Genomic DNA, 17,245 nt, shown 5'->3' on the forward strand with positions numbered 1-17,245 from the left:
ACTATGCAGTACCGACCCGTTTACCAGGGCCCCTCCCTCCCGCCCGCTAGTCCAGTTAAGGGACTATGCAGTACCGACCCGTTTACCAGGGCCCCTCCCTCCCGCCCGCTAGTCCAGTTAGGGGACTATGCAGTACCGGCCCGTTTACCAGGACCCCTCTCGCCCGCTAGTCCTGTCAAGGGACTATGCAGTACCGGCCCCAGTACCGGCCCGTTTAACGGCCGCTAGTCCTGTCAAGGGACTATGCAGTACCGGCCCGTTTAACGGCCGCTGCCTCGCCAGGCCAGGACCCCTCCCGCCCGCCGGTCCTGTCAAGGGACAACAAGTTGGGTCTGGTTTCGGGCTCAGGCGTCGCGCTCCGCGCCACCCTCCCAGAAGTGCGGAGACGTGAAACCGAATCCGGGCCCGTCTTGATGCATCGTCTCCCCGTTGCCGCGCTGCGTCCGGATGAACCGATTCAACTTTCTGGGCGTCCGCTTTGGGTCAGAACCGATTCGTTGGCTGTCGCGAGAGCCGAACGCCAGCGCGAGCTGAGCGCTACGAGGAAAGAGGCGCAGAACCCCCCCCCCCACAAAAAAAACCCCGCCGGAGAGGGTGAAGGAAGAACACGGCCGTCGCCCCCTGGCGGCCGAGGCGGCGCGGCGTCCGAACGCGTTTTTCTCTAAAGTCACGTGGTTTCTGGGAAAGGGAGCGTCTCGGCGCAGGCGGGCGGGCGGCGGCGGAGCGGCGGCAGAGCGGCGGCTGCGCCTCAGAGTCGATGCGCCGCGCCGACGGAAACACAACTGAGGTAAACGAAACTTACGGCTTCGCTTCCTTTAATTAGACGCGTCCAGCGATGTTTATCTATCCTCGAACGAGCCCGACCCGGAGTTCTGTGGGCCTTTTCGGATACGGAGCCGCGGCGGGCTGCTTTTCCCCATACTTGTCCTTTATTTCTGACCCGATATTTATTCGCTCGCGCTCGCAAAGCGGGCGCGTGTGGGGGGGGGGGGGGCGCGCGGCGGGTGTACTTGTAGAGACGGCGTTAGTTTGTTGCCGTTATGCGGCGCGCAGGAAGACGCTTTTATGGGCCGCTGCTGTTGTTGTTGATCTCGTCCCCTGACGCGCTAACATGTCTTGTCTCTGTGTCTTGTCTCTGTCCTCGTTTCTGCCCTGCGCACTTAGAGCGATGGGGAAAATCCGCTCAACTCGTAAACTGCGATGCTGGATGGTGGATCAGGTGAGTGTGAGATGAAGTGTGCGTGTGCGTGCGTGAGACATGTTTACTGTTGTCAAAAATCAAACAGCGAGGTGCAATCAACTTGTCACATACCTTGATGAAAATGAGAAATGTAGAACATACAGAAATCCTGTGACAACACGGAGGATGTACGATAACGCGCATGGCATCGTGTGCGTGCGTGTGTGCGTGCGTGAGACATGTTTACTGTTGAGGTGCAATCAACTTGTCACGTAACTTGATGAAAATGAGAAATGTAGAACATACAGAAATCCTGTGACAACACAGAGGATGTAAGATAACGTGCATGGCATCGTGTGTGTGTGTGCGTGTGCGTGTGCGTGCGTGTGCGTTCGCACCGAAGAGCACCTCAGACGACTGATGTAATCTCCTGTCCACGGAGCGCACCAGACGGCTGATGATAAATATCGCAGCCATGGTAAAGCCGAGACCCACGGGGTCTTGTTGCCATGGCTGCGCTTAAAGAGTTTGCAGGTCTCCGTCTCGGCGTTGCACCGGATGTTGTGTTGTGTTGTGATTTCGTTGGGAAAACGGTTTTGTCCGCTCCCTGTGTTGCAGGTCAACAGCGGGAAGTACCCGGGTCTGATGTGGGACGACGAGGCCAAGACTATGTTCCGCATCCCCTGGAAGCATGCGGGGAAGCAGGACTTCCGCAGCGATGAAGATGCCGCCATCTTCAAGGTCTTCAAACAACCGCCTTGTCTGCTTAACGTCCACCAGGCCGCGTCGGTCTGCCACAAAACAAAACCCCCCCAAAAAACACTGCGGCAGTGGGGAGAGTTGAAAACGTGTTTTCCCAAAAGCTGTGCACCAATTTGTAGAGGGAGGGAGGGAGGGTCATAAGCTGATGATCATCAGAAGTTTTCTTGGAAATGTAAAGGATCTGGACTACTTGATAAAGGAAACTCATAAAACTTAATGTGATTAGTTGTATGGCCCCTCTTTTAAAAAACCACCAGTTGGATCCATAGCGAGCAGGTGCAGCGAGCTTCTGAACTGAATATATCAGAATTCAAACCTGAGCACAGCCGAGCCAATCAGGTGCAGCAGGGCCAAGTGGCATCTAGGCACGCGGGAACCAGCACCCGAGGCTCGCGCCAGCCGTGGCCACCTTTTAAAGCTAGTCTGAACAAGCACGCTAGCTGATTGACAGCAATTAGGGAAACGTCTCCGTCTCCGTCTACATCCTTTAGGGTGTCCACAGAGGCCGGGTCCATTTCCTCGCTTCATCTACTTGCGCTGTAAACTGTAAAAGTTTACTTAAAATGTGTCCAGGGGACCGATGGCACTTGGGGGGGGGGGAAGTAAGTAAATGAACTTGTGTCAAGTTATGTGAAATCATCTCACATAACTTGACACAAGTTCATTTACTTACTTTTTTTTATTTTGTTGAAGTGAGCTTAACTTTTAGACTTCACAGTGTACTCGAAAGCTGTTGCAGCGTAGAGAGTTTGGCCTGCGAGGGCCGTTTGTCTGCCATATAACGGGTGGGTGGTTGCACTTATATGGCGCTTTTCTAGCTGCGACAGCCGCTCAAAGCCGCTAACATTCGTTTATGATGTTTGCTTACTTTTAATCGCGTATGGCCTACATACCGTGTGTAACCTTGGTCGTCTGTGTGGCTCGGATAGATGCTTGAAGCTCATGGGTATCATGAGGCAAAGATGGTGCTGTGAAGTTTCTTCTTCGTGTGAACTAGTGAAAGCCTGCTGTTCACCCTTAGCCGATAGCGGAGGAATGTAAGTAAGGGGAGCTCAGGGCACGCGCTTAAGTGCTTTGTGCGTCTGCTCACAAGCTTGTTAAAAAGTGTGGAGATTTTCGTCTCGCTCCTCATTTATTGTCAAGAGCGCAGTCGGATAACTGCCACGACAGACCGAACATACAAGTTTTCTCAGTCGACTCCGCGCATAACTGTAGTCCGCCGACTTCCGGTTCCCACCGCGCCGGTCGTACCGGTTTCCCGGTTTGCTGGCGTTGACGGCGGCGCAGTTTTCCCGCCATGCCCGCGAGATTCACCGTGCAGAAATGTCAGCGACGGGCACCGAGTTGTCGGCCAACTTTCGCTTGCACCTGCCAGCAAACGGGTGAAAGGTTTCAGGTTGTACATAACAAGTCGTGGCCACAATTACTCATCCCCGTAGCTGTGGACGTAACCTGATATGAACAACTTCAAACTTTTCCCCCCGTTTGCCGGTAGGCGCAGGTAAAAGTCTGTCGACGGCTCTGTGCGTGTTGTCGACATTTATCCGCGGCAAATCTCTCAGGCCTCGTGAAAAACAGGCCATTGTCGATAGCGCACGCCAGCAAAAAAGGAAACCGGCGTGACCGCCGCGGTGGAAACCGGAAGTCGGTGGACTGCAGTTGTGCGCAGTCGATTTAAGATAGCTGACGGCCACTTTTAAACGTCCCGTTGTCTTCTCCGATTTGACGGGAGTGTCTCTTCCTCCCCCAGGCGTGGGCAGAGTTCAAGGGCAAGCTGACGGAGGGGGACCGTAAGGACCCCGCCTCCTGGAAAACCCGCCTGCGCTGCGCCCTCAACAAGAGCCCCGAGTTCACAGAGGTCATGGAGCGATCCCAGCTGGACATCTCCGAACCCTACAAAGTCTACCGCCTCGTCCCCATCAGCGAGCAGGGTGAGACCACTACACCAGTTACACCCGGATTTACAGCAAGAAGGTCCTGGGGTTCAAACCCCAGGGTTGTCTAAACTTGGGGGTCATCCTCTGTGTGGAGTTTACATGTTCACCCCATGTGGGCTTTCTCCGGGTGCTCCGGTTTCTCCCGCCATCAAAAAGAGATGCATGCTTGTCTGTGCTCCTGACCGAGGCTTGGCCAGACAACTGGAGGTGGGGTCCCCGGGCGCCGCGCTAGCGGCCGCCTGCTACGCCTAGCTGCACAGCTAGGATGGGTGAAATGCAGAAAAAGATTTGCCCCACGGGGATTAATATAAATAGTAAAAAAAAAAAAAAAGAAAAGAGGATGGCCTCGTGTTATGCGGAGTTGTCCCCACAACTGGGTGGCGCTGGTTCAATTCCCGTTCTTCTGTAGCTGTCAGAAGGTTCACAGCCAGCGATGTGATGGATATGTGGTTGTTCCCAGTGACGGTTAAGCTCGTGTTTTGACCGGCTGTAAGAGCGGAAGACGTTATGTTGCATCAGTCAAGTTCAGGTTTGGCGTGGATTCAGATTCAACACAATACAACCAGTCGCCGAAACTGACTGCAAGACAAGGAAGACAACCTACCTGCACACTCACAACACTGCTACTGAACAACCATCTGCATTACTGCTTTGACCAGAGAAGGTCTCGTCTGCTTTGTATAATGCACGCGGTATATGAGGCCTGATCGCATTACAGTAGTCACTTGATACACACACACACACACACACACACAGCCTGACTCTGTTGCAGTGCACAAAAACACATTCATTTGTTAAGTGACACCACTTCCTGCCCCCGTTAGCAGCCGTGTGACTCAACGTGGAAGTCGTACCTGTGACCACGAGTGCATCCTGCCCCCACACTCGCACTGACAACACCGGCCTGCTGACAGTGTATTCATGTTTATGGGCTGATAAGCGCAGGGTCACCGCAACACCTGCGGTCCACCTAACGTCACACAGCTGCTGCGTACGTGGTCGTCTTATCGAACCTGGGCAAAGTGCTGCGCTTAATCAGGTCGCACAAGCTGTTCTGTAGTGATGTAATAAAGCGGCGACTACACATGTTGAAAGGCGTTTGTTGGCAGCACAAAAAGCCTTTTCCTACTCTGTGGAAGCGGCCGACATAGTGTTGCTACTACAAGGCCGTGTTCCCAACATGGGGTTTCTGGCTGTGCCGACATCTTGTTTGGGAAGTATTCCACTTTGTTGCTTCCAAACCTGCAGGCTAGCCATGGTCAAGTCAAGTCAGTTTCATTTGTGTGGCCCATTATCGCAGATTACAGATTTGCCTCAGGGGGGGGGGGGGGCTTTGCAGTAACACAACATCCTGTCCTCAGACGCTCGCATCTGATAAGGAACAACTCCCTTAAAAAAAAAAAACCCTTTAACGGGGAGAAACCTCAGGGAGAGCAACAGAGGAGGGATCTCTCTCCCAAGATGGACGGACGTGCAGTGGGTGTTGTGTTTACACAATTTACAGAATACAACATTGAAAGAGGATAACACAATTATAATGGAATTCTAAAATGTATGAAGCAGGAAGGTTCTGGGTTCGAGCCCCGGGGTAGCGGGTCGTTCCAGGTCGTCCTCTGGTGGAGTTTGCATGTTCTCCCTGTGTTTGCGTGGGTCTCCTCCCACAGTCCAAAGACATGTGGGTCAGGTGAATCAGCCCCTAGGTATGAATGTGTGTGTGTGTGTGTGTGGGTGGGTGGGGGGTGGGTGGGTGTGTCATCCCTGTGATAGCCTAGCAGCTTGTCCAGGGTGTTTCCCTGCCTGCTGCCCAATGACTGCTGGGATAGGCTCCAGCAACTCCGCGACCCTGTAAGCGGGTCGGATAATGGATGGACGGATGGATGATGAGGAGGATGCCAAGCGGTGTCCAGAAGAACAGCCCAGGACCCGAGCCACGCGACCACCATCGCCATGGAGACAAAAAAAACATTAGTCACATGTCTGAGTGGGAGAAGGATATCACATAGAAAAAGGATAATAAAATGATATGGATTTATAGGATATATAAAAAGAAAATGTGATGAGGGGGGATGCCAAGCAGTGTCCAGGTGGCGACCACCGTCACCATGGAGACCTGGTCAAAAAAGCAGATTTTTTTGGGGGGGGTGTTTTTTGAAAGATCTAACGTTAACTTTTCCTCTTCATTTTCCTCAGTATAGTGCCCCCTACCTGTAAAGAAATGCGGGGAGATCGGTAGGGAGTAGGGAGATTTGAAAAATGCGTTTTCCCGAAAACCTGTGCACCGTTTTGTGCGAGGCAAACGGAATTTGATCAACTAACGAGTCCCATCAGTTGAATCCTTAAAAGAGGTGCAGCTAGTTTCTGAACTGTTCAAATGAAAGCATGGCGGAGTCGACACGGCGAAGTGGCGTTTAGCTATTATGCTGCACGGTGGCCGCTTTTAAAGACCCGGCGTGAACTGCGTCTCTTCATTTTCCTCAGGAATGGTCCTACCCGTCAAAAAGTGCCGGGAGAAATCGGCGAAGCGGCAGAGGCAGAGTAACCAAGACCCAGACGACCAGGAGGAGCTGTCCCCGGTCAAGCAGATGAAGGAGGACGCGACCACCTCTCAACTGGTGAGTTTCCACAGACTACGAGGAAATTATCATTTTTTTGGGGGATTTCTCCCCCCCCCCCCCCAGTTGTACTTGGCCAATTACCCTATTTTCCAAGTTGTCCTGGTCACTGCTCTGCCGATCCGGGGAGGGCTGCAGACTACCACATACCTCCTCCCATACATGTGGAGTCGCCAGCCGCTTCTTTTCACCTGACAGTGACCTGACAGATCCACCAGAGGAGGCGCTAGTGTAGTGACCAGGACACCTACCCACATCCGGCTTCCCACCCGCAGACACGGCCAATTGTGTCTGCAGTTGGCTGTGTCTGCCAGCTGCAGACAGTTGGCCGTGTCCCCGTGTTACCTTACAGGGGCCCGTGTTACCTTACCTCCAGCTTGGTCAGGCTGGAGATAAGGTAACACGGGGATTCGAACCGCCGATCCCCGTGTTGGGAGGCAACGGAATAGACCGCCGCGCTACCCGGATGGCTGACTACGAGGAAATTATTCTGGAACTGGGAAAGGCGGTCATTTTCTGTGGAAATTGTTTTGGGGCTCGCTTCATGTGAGCTGTTTGTTCTGGGTAACTGTGAAGACCCTCGAGTGAATGTGACGTCAGTCAGTCTTTTCTTGATACCGCCGTTTATGTTTTTGTAGAAAAGAAAAAAGAGGGGCAAAACGACTCAAAAATGTGGAACCAGTGTCAAAAATATTGTAGCGTATTCAGAGGGGCAGCTGGGAACCGCAACCCGAGTGTCCCGCACCACGGGCGGCTACGTTAACCAGTCGACTAAAGGGTCCGACCCGTTAGCCAAGGGCAAGTGAGTCTATTTATCCGCGCACGTTACAATACCAAACTACAGCGGCCCAGTCATGGCATCACTTTAATTTGGGTGTCAACTTGATCGATTGATTGATTGATCATTTTTTTTAACTTTGTTCAACAAGACCATGTACATATTACCTCAGGTACAAACAAGAACACACAATACAGGGGAGCTGAAAACATCAAAAAGATAATATATCGATATATATGTGATGGATGACCTTCTAAATAAGCTGAAAATTAAATAATTATAGTAACAATGCGAAAATAAATAAAAATCTTAAAATAAATAAAATTAAAAAACTCTCTGGTTAAGGCCATTCTTGGTTTTCTGAATCCTTCCGTTAAAGTTCAGTTGCTGTTACTCTGACTACAAGGTTTTTAGTTATATAAATGCCCAAATAATTAACTGTGCTCTTTACAGGATCGTTTTCAATTAATGCGTCTTCACAATCATGTATGGGCAATAACTCGCATTTAGAAACACTGAGCTTCAAACCGGAGGCTAGTGACAACTGTTCAGCTAGGTTAATAGCTTTCGGCAACGGATCTTTATCTCTTAAGAAAAGAGTTGTGTCGTCAGCTAGTTGCGAAATTCTTATCTCCCTATTAGATATAGAGATGCCTTTAAACTCTGGATCATGTACAATATTTAGGGATAATAATTCAACAAGTAAAATGAATAAAAAGGGTGACATTGGGCAACCCTGACGAACACCACGTATTATATCAAATCTATGGGAGGTGTTGAAGTTGATAACCACAGAGCTATTGATATCTTTATAAAACATATCAATAGTATCTACAAAACCTTTTCCAAAACCAAACAACTGAAGACATTCTACAAGAAACTTGTGTTCAATAGTATCGAAGGCTTTGTGAAAATCTAAAAAAAAAGAAGAATAAAAGCCTTTGAATGTACTGAATCTGTATGGTACAATAAATCCAAGATAAGTCTGATATTATTGCTAATATGCCGGCCTTTAATAAAACCGGGCTGTGTTTCAGCAACAATATGATTATACCCCGTCTTTAGTCTGTTTGCATAAGCCAAGGCCAAAATGTTATAATCAATAGTTAGAAGACTAATAGGCCGCCACTTATCTATTAACAAAGGGTCTTTATCCGGTTTTGGAATAAGGGAAATAATGCCTTGTTTCATAGTTTTTCATCTCTCTCAGATTGGTACATTCTTTGTACATACCAAATAAATTCGGCTATCGTTTCAGAGCTCCGGTTTAGCGTCGGCGATGTCACAGCAAGACAAAGTGGAGTAGAAAAAAAAAAACTGCATAAATATTTGGATAACTACGCTACTTCGAAAAAGTCGTCGCGTTATATGAAATTGCATTGTATGGAAACGCTGTGGCGATTGTTCTACCAGACTATTAGAGGATTCAGATTCTTCGCAGCGTTGTCACGCTGTCAACGCTTAAGCACGGCTTATATCGAGCATAGATACCTAAACGTGCCCCGTCTCGTACCTTGTGCTCTCTCTGAGCTGCCCCACAGTCGGTTATCAAGCGGCGCAGCCTTGAGTGTAGGGATGGTATGAGGGCTTTATCTCACGCCACTCCTGTTCCTGTCTAGTACATTTCATAAGCGTATCTTGCCAACTGTCCTCGCTCTTGATGAGTTTGCTCGTCTGCTCGGTACTTTCCACTGGTCATGTTTGTCCCCCATCACGGTGTATATTGTGATGTATTCAATATGGATGCATTGTCGCGTCCCCCGCTATAAAGATCACGCTTGCAGAGTTCACAACCGGACCGCGTCTTTATTCTCGGCTGTTCAGCCACGACGTACAGATCCTCATGGACTCAACAACCCACTCGTGCAAAAACAACGAAGACTGACATGACGCGCATTCCCGTGATTGGAAGAGAGCTGGGAACGATGGACGGACTCCGCTAGTCGGCAACTCCCGACAGCAGAGTCGCGACAATATGTCCGTCCACCCGTGCATGTCCACTGTCCTTCAGAAGGGTTGGGCAGAAGCACGTTTTGCTGTGTATATTTAACGCGTTGCTCGGTTACCAAAGTAAAGTGGTTTCATGCGGGCACCCGTGTTTGTTTATTTTGTCTTTTTTCCCCCCAGTATTTTGAAGAAGACATTCTTTTTGGGGGCGAGCCAACACCCATCTATGTAGAAGAGCCTGTTCAGCAGATCCATGCCTTGCAGGATAAAGGAAGTGAGTCAGTCTCTCCTTCGCTGTCAACCGATCAATTAGATTTGTTATTGAGGACATCTTGTACATCTTGTTATGTGCTTAAATAAAGACTGCATGTACGCAAATAAAGCGAAACCTATGTGTGGCGAGGCTGCAGGAGAGCAGGCGTTGGTAAAGGGTGAACGTCTCACTGTAATGTGCTCTCTCCTCCTCCCTCTTCCTTATTTCCTCTCCCACTGCCTCCCTCTGCTTGCTCCTTCGATCTCTCCTCGTCTTTCGTTTCCTCTCTCCTTTACTCGACGTTACCTCGCTTCTCTTCCTTCCTTTTCTCTCTCTCTCTAGTGGCGGACGAGATCCAGCTGGACGTGCGCATTGAGACTGCCCCCACTCCCCTCGAAGGTAATAAAACAGACCGGACATGTTTCAGCTATTACTGAATGTGACGTCTTTCAGACCCCCCTTCGAGTATGACCCAAAAAAAAAAACCAAAAATCCAATTTGAATCAAATTTAATCACACGATCGTCTGTTTCTTCATCTTACCTGGTCCATCTTCGTCGTGGGGGTTGAAATGTGGACCTCCGCCATAGACCTGACGGAAACGATACGAACTCTCGTTTTATTGCAGCTTAATAAAGTTTCGCTCTGTAATCGGATGGAAATATACCGCCGCAGCAACAATGACCCCATCCGCCCCGAGACGAACTGGGTCAAACGCAATTGTAAGCAGTCGTCTAGGTTTCGTGTAATAAACAAACCATTTTTTTTTTTTTTCGGTGAAGTTATCGTCATACCCAGATTCTTGTGACGGTGTTTGAAACCTTGTAACAAACACAGTCTCAGTTTCTGGGAGGGAGGAAATACATGCATTGTTTTTTTAACTCGGTAGAGGCAGACACAGATAGTCCCAACCTGATAACTGGGCCGCGTTTGTTTTCCGGACGGCGGAGACAAACTGCTGAACTTTGGCAACCTTCTCTCCCCCAACAGAAAACTTTTTCACCCCCCCCCCCCTCCACTGAATGACGATAATGGAGCTTTCTTCTTGCAGCTGCGGGGGGGGGGGTGTGTGGGGTGGGGTGGTGGTGGTTATGAGAATAAACTGTTGTCTGTTCCAAATCCCCGTCGGACCAGGTGCCGACTGGCCGTCGAGATGTTGGAGAATTTTCCCTGTGGCCCCCCCACCCCCACCCCCACCCCCCAACCACTGCATCATAGGTCATTTTAGCTGCGGCGATTCGGCTGATGCAATCCGTGATAGCATGTAGCGGTTGCCAGCAATCACAACCGAAAGTATGTAGCGCTCTTTATGCATGCTCAATAATCCACATCCAGCCGCTATCCGAAAAGCCTATCCTTGCTCAGGGTCGCGGGGGGTGCTGGAGCCTATCCCGGCAGTCACTGGGCGGCAGGGAGCTCAGCAATCCAGGTAGGGGGATCACAGAGAGTTGAGTCAGTTCATCTGGGCACAAGGTTTATTGGGAGAAACATTTCACCGCTCATCTAAGTGACCTCTTCGGTCTCAGCAGACTGCAGGTCTCCCCACCCTCATCAACAACACAACCGAAAACAACTCTCGAGTTTCGTATGCAAACCGTGGTGCCCGTTCACTGGAGTTACGACGGCGGCGTGTGCTATTCACAGAGGATTTGGGAATGGCTGCAGGGGAGGATGGGAAAAATGACAGGTTGTGGAATCGCAGCTGGTGATGGGGGGGGGCTATTTTGATTGTTGACGTTTACCGTAAACCAACACATACCGATCAGCGCTTGAGATCTGACTCTCATCAGCCGCCGGAGCACAAACTAGCGGTCATCAGGACGCTGTGCCGCCGAGCCCACACATAGCCACTGTAGCTCTACTCAATGGTCACGGCAATTTGCATATGAAACCGTGTTGCCAGCGCGTCCGTGTCGTTTATACCTGCGGTCAGTTGAGACCGAAGAGGTCACTGAGGTGAAACGTTGGGTCCAGATGAACCGATTCAACTTCCTGTGTTTTTCCTACCTGGATGACTGAGCGTGCACGAAGACGGTTTGTTGAGTACCGACTCCGCAGTCCAAACAAACAGCCGAAAACGGCTCTGAACAAGAAAGGGGAAGGATTTTTTTGGGGGGGGGGGGGGGGGGTCAGGAACCAGATCCAGTGAGAGGTGCACTATTGCAGTGGTTCTCAAAGTGGGGTCCGCAGACCCCTCCGTGACCCATAAGCCAGGGAGCCCGCAAAATAATTTGCTATCGGTCATGAAATTGTGCCGAGTCGTTAAAAAGTACACATCTTCAAACAAAGACTATTTGTGCCAGTAAAAGCAGCATAGTGTGGCCATTGCTGCCACCCAGTGGGGGGCAAGCGGTGTTAACATGACTCAAATTGAAACGTGTTTCTGTTTATCCCCCTGAAACAGGTCTGATAGTATTTAGGCTGAAACGTTTTAGAATACACATAGTTCAAATGGCACCCGAGAGTGGAAATGGTAGTAAGCGTATGCTTAATCGGTGCAACTCTTATGGGGGGGGGGGTCCCTTGGAAGAAATTCTCTCCCCTGTAAGGGGTCCCTGGCCCCCCAAAAGTTTGAGAACCCCTGTGCTATTAAACGTGGAGTGGCTGTGAAGTGAATGAGAGCACAATACATCATTCATGTGATGGGGGGGGGGGGGGACTGCCTCATTCAGTTTATCGATTGTTGCATCACAAGAAACAGAATGGATGGGCGAGTGTGTTGCGTAATACGCCACGTCAGAGGTCGGTCAAGTCACAAGGGTTGACTGGCTGTGAAGAGTCCCACTTGTTGTACTGTTGTGTATGTCTGGCTTTTTCTAAGTCCCCATACACCTGTGTGTTTGGACAAATGAACAGACTGGGTTTTTTTTAATTATTATTAATGATTTATTGCTCGACAAACATGTTGCGTCGGTCTGGATTTGGTGTTTGATATTGGGGCCGCCTGACTGCAACTGGCCGGGCTGCTTCTCGTCGCCAGTCGGCCCCTGCAGGGGACTCGTAATAACGCTCCAAGAAAGTGATTTTCTTTTTTTTTAATATGTATTTTATTTTCAGTTTTTCAGTTTTATATGCAACACACGCACAAACAAAAAAAAACACAACAAGAAGGAAATAAGGGGGGGGGGAGCTGCCAGACATGTATAGGTATATAATATAATATAACTAATATAACTATAATATAACCAAGTTATATATAATATAACTTGGTTCACAACAGTTTTCAAGAAGTTACACAGGTACTACAAGAGTACAGATGAAAGGTCAAGCGTACCGGGTTGCATCGCTACAAACTAATTAAAAGTTATTTTTCTTCGAGGGCAAATACCCCCAGCTGTAGACAATGAAGACCTCCGTTCTCAGGAAATGCCCTCTTTAGGGGCACCATGGCTTTTTTTTTTTTTAAATAATCACAGCATGGGGGCGTCCGGGTGGCGCGGCGGTCTATTCCGTTAGCTGCCAGCACGGGGCTCGCCGGTTCGAATCCCCGTGTCGCCTCCTGCTCGGTCGGGCGTCCCTATGGACACGATTGGCCGTGTCTGCGGGTGGGAAGCCAAATGTGGGTGTGTGTCCTGGTCGCTGCGCTAGCGCCTCCTCTGGTCGGTCGGGGCGCCTGTTCGGGGGGGAGGGGGAACTGGGGGGAATAGCGTGATCCTCCCAGGCGCTACGTCCCCCTGGTGAAACTCCTCACTGTCAGGTGAAGAGAAGCGGCTGGCGACTCCACACGTATGGGAGGAGGCATGTGGTAGTCTGCAGCCCTCCCCGGATCAGCGGAGGGGGCGGAGCAGCGACCGGGACGGCTCGGGAGGGTGGGGTGATTGGCCGGATACAAATGGGGAGAAAAATAAAAGAACACAAAGTAACGATCGCGTCATTATGGAAACAAGGTCTTCTTTACTAGAGGACGAAAGCCGAGCGAACTGCCAACTCGCCTCGTGGTTCTTCGACTGGTGCGCCAGGCTGCAGGTTAATGTGAGCGGGGCTGAGAAATGTCCCGTCTTATGGCCTGGGCGGTTGTGTTTTCTAGTTGAGAAGGTCATTTCTCGAACATTGTGTTTTGGGGTTAAGAAAAGCATTACGCGAAGATTGCGGTCTGATGCGCTTGAAATACAGGAGCATCAGGTCTGTGAAACATCTTGTCAGCGGCGGATCTAAGTTGAAACTGGTGTCGGCGGACTGGTGAAACAGACCTTGACCGGGAGGGAAAATCTGACAAAACCTTTATCCGTCTGTCCCTCTGTGTCTCTGTGCGTCTCCCTCCAGAGCAGGGCTCCTTCCACGTGGACGTCCACTACATAGGACGGGAGGTTCTCGGACGGGACGTCTTGGGCAATGACCTGCGGATATTATACCTGCCCCCCTCTGTTGAGCCCCCAACCAACCCCTCGCTCATCGGCGGCTTCCCGCGCATCACCCTGCCGGAGCCCTCCTCCTCCTCTCTGACCTCCTGCCCAGAGACCAGCCCCAAGCTGCAGGCCCTCGCCACCCTGCTCCCCTACATGGAGAGAGGGGTGGTGCTGACCACCATGGGTTTGGGGGTCTATGCCAGACGCTTCTGCGCGGGTCGGGTCTTCTGGACGGGCCCGCACACGACCTCGTCGGGGGTAAACAAGATGGAGCGTAATAAGGAGCCCGTGCTGCTCTTCAGCAAAGAGGTCTTCAGACAGCGTGAGTCACTTTCAGTTCCCTTGAGCATTTACACGTACGACTTGAGCCGACACGAAGATATCTGAGACCGCGTGCGGACCTCACGGGCTAACCATCAGCCCTTAAAATGGGCTACAGTCCCACATTGTGTTGTGCATATTACAGCGGTGGAATGAACGGGGTGTCTGAACAGGTAAACATGGTCATGGGTATCATCTGGTTCGCCGATGGGTGCAGGTAGTAATACGCCACCAGCCCGGCTCCCGGGGTTTCTGAATGCAGACATGGAGCAGGCCTTGCGTGAATCGCTTACTTTGTTTCAGTCACCGCGTGCCACCTGGCAACCCCTGCTGATATCAGCTAGTCGCCGTGCTTCGGGAAAGCTGAATATTTGCACCTTTTACAGCGTGCTTGTGTGATTACAGTCTCAACTGCTTCCCTCCTTATTCTCAGAACTCGACTATTTCCGTGAGAACGGAGGCGAGCCGCCTCGGTGCGGCGTCACACTGTGTTTCGGAGAGGAGCTGAAAGACACGGACGACCCGTCCGACAAGCTCATCGTTGCACAGGTAAGTCTGACCACAAGCTTCACCGATTTCCTCCGAAAACTCCACAGGAATGAGAATCAGGCGCTTGAACGGTCTTTGTGCACGCCTGTTTCTAAGCGAGGGAATAACTTGGCTTGGTTTCCCCTCTGAACCCGGCTGGCCTACTACCACCCTTCATCCCAGCGGCTCCGACTCCACTCATCAGGGTCTCTCTTGTTGTGGTGTCAGGTATTCCGGCCATTTGATCCAAACACACTTTCTTGTTTCAGTAGTTAGGAATTCATCCAGAATGCCTTTTGGAGTCATTTCTAATGCTCCGAATGCAGATGAGCGCACTGTCCTACGCAATGTCCCAGAAAGCACCTCGGTCATTTTCATCGTTCGTGCAGTGCATCGATTTGCGGTACCGTTACTATTGGTATTATCACCTTTTGCAGCTGGAGAAACATCGTGGCCTTTCTTATTTTGCATTGCTTTGTGTAACTTCTGCAGATGTTTTACATCACGTGGCTAACAGCGGCCTCAGCTCTTCACCGCTTGTTTAGTGATCGGCACTAAGCTGTGTTGCCGAGTGCTACGTTCAAGAGAAAACAAGTGCGTTTTGCAGCAACGCGTCCTTTTGTTTTGTAACGACAACAGCATTGACTCTGTTTAATTGATAACGATGGTGTTTTTCTCGTGCCCATTAGCGATGAGAAACAGAAGCTTCAGAGAATGTCGTATCCCAAGCTCATGGATAATTCAGGATGAGAACATATTTGACCAACACGCTCATCTCTTCTCCTGCAGATCACATTTCCATGGGCTGAACGCCAGCTCCAGGACATCAAGTCCTTCATGGAGTCAATAAGCATCCTTCAGTCTCTAGCCAGTCAATCACAGTCTGGCGAGATAATCCTCAACCTGCTCCCAGTGTCACCAAGTGTCCAGTCACAGGCATCCTAACGGAACCGGGCAGTCTGTAATCAACTAAGCATTAACTATCACGTGATTATGGACATTCAAGGATGGACTATCGTAAAAAGGTAGACCTACTTCTGTCAAAAAAAAAAACAAACAAAAAAAACAAAAAAACAAAAAAAAACCCTGACATCACTCAAAACTAACTGGTGATATTGAAAGACTAGTTTTATTCGGGCATCCGGGTGGCGTGGCGGTCTATCCCGTTGCCTACCAACACGGGGATCACCAGTTCGAATCCCCGTGTTACCTCCAGCTTGGTCGGGTGTCCCCACAGACACAATTGGCCATGTCTGCGGGTGGGAAGCCGGATGTGGGTATGTGTCCTGGTCGCTGCGCTAGCTCCTCCTCTGGTCGGTCGGGGGAACTGGGGGGAATGGCGTGATCCTCCCACTTGCTACGTCCTCCTGGAGAAACTCCCCGCTGTCAGATGAAAAGAAGCGGCCGCCTCCTCCACATGTGTCGGAGGAGGCATGTGGTAGTCTGCAGCCCTCCCTGGATCGGCAGAGAGGGGGGGGGGGGGGGCAGCGACCAGGACCGCTCCGAAGAGCGGGGTAACTGGTCAGGTACAGTTGGGGAGGGGGAAAAAAAAAAGCGTATTTTATTTGACATGGACATCACAATAGCACTGGAAGTGCAACATACAATTATGCACATGTACCAGATGTACAGTATTTAGGGTTTGTAGCGAAACGCTAATTTTACAACACCTGTCCACAGGTGTCTCGTCTTTAGTAGGTAATGTTTGGTTGAAAGTGGATAACACTTAAGATCCTCCATTGTCGAAGATACTTCATGTTTTAACATTGGGCACAATTCTCTCCCAAATAGACATTTTCCTCTGAGGAAGAGTTATTCATGGTCTCGTCATATACCATTATAAATACTATGCTTTACATTGATCACTATACTGAAAAAACATATTCCCTGATCAACCTTCTCTCTCGATGTTTGTGTGTTCAAAATAGTTGATGTTACATGGCTGGTGATGTCAAAACGATTGGCGTGGCCAGCACAACTTCCTGTTTTTCTGTGGTTGGCTGTCGACCTCAACTCAATTGTAGTGGCACCAAAATAACTCCTCCGCTTCAGTATGCGACTCTCTTCACAGCTTCAGATTCCAAGGACTGGGATGTGGCTTTCAGACCTAGACACAGCTGTAGTGGTAAATCAGTGCCAGAATAGAGCAACAAACAAGAACTCGCAGCTCAGATGATCTTTTCGTAACTCATAACTGGGACACCATTGAACACAGACATGAATGCACTTAGGTGGTTGGGGAATATTGATTTTAATTGCTCTGAAAAAACTCTCACACTCTGAAAGTGATGATGCACTAACTTGGTTGGTGCACATGTTTTGAGCGACGCTCCGATCTTGGTTCTGCGCCAGCAGGGCCGACGAACCATGATGGAGGCCCAGGGCACGAGGCACATTCTGAACTAGGAGACCAGCAGAGGGTGACAATGAATGGAAGACTGCAGAGGTTAACAGAGTTGTAAATAATTTGTTATTTATACATGTGTGTGTATCGCTGTCAAAAAAAAAGTAAATGCATTAGAAATAAATTTATAATTTCTTAGTGAGTTGATGTGTAAAAGTTGTTTCTAGAAAAGTCTTGT

The 17,245-nt window shown here is 50.0% G+C and overlaps 1 protein-coding gene across 1 annotated transcript; it reads left to right on the forward strand.

Annotated features, from left to right (window-relative positions):
• The first annotated feature begins 679 nt into the window (after positions 1–679).
• Positions 680–17,198, forward strand: irf9 (interferon regulatory factor 9). Its single transcript, XM_056299011.1, has 10 exons — positions 680–787; positions 1,165–1,219; positions 1,799–1,921; positions 3,693–3,873; positions 6,358–6,491; positions 9,397–9,490; positions 9,812–9,868; positions 13,732–14,136; positions 14,569–14,684; positions 15,453–17,198. Exons 2-10 carry the CDS (start codon positions 1,169–1,171, stop codon positions 15,606–15,608), a joined length of 1,317 nt encoding a protein of 438 aa, XP_056154986.1. The 5' UTR covers positions 680–787; positions 1,165–1,168; the 3' UTR covers positions 15,609–17,198.
• The last annotated feature ends 47 nt before the right edge of the window (positions 17,199–17,245 follow it).

Source organism: Lampris incognitus, chromosome 19 (genome assembly GCF_029633865.1).
Source record: "Lampris incognitus isolate fLamInc1 chromosome 19, fLamInc1.hap2, whole genome shotgun sequence".
NCBI lineage: Eukaryota > Metazoa > Chordata > Actinopteri > Lampriformes > Lampridae > Lampris > Lampris incognitus.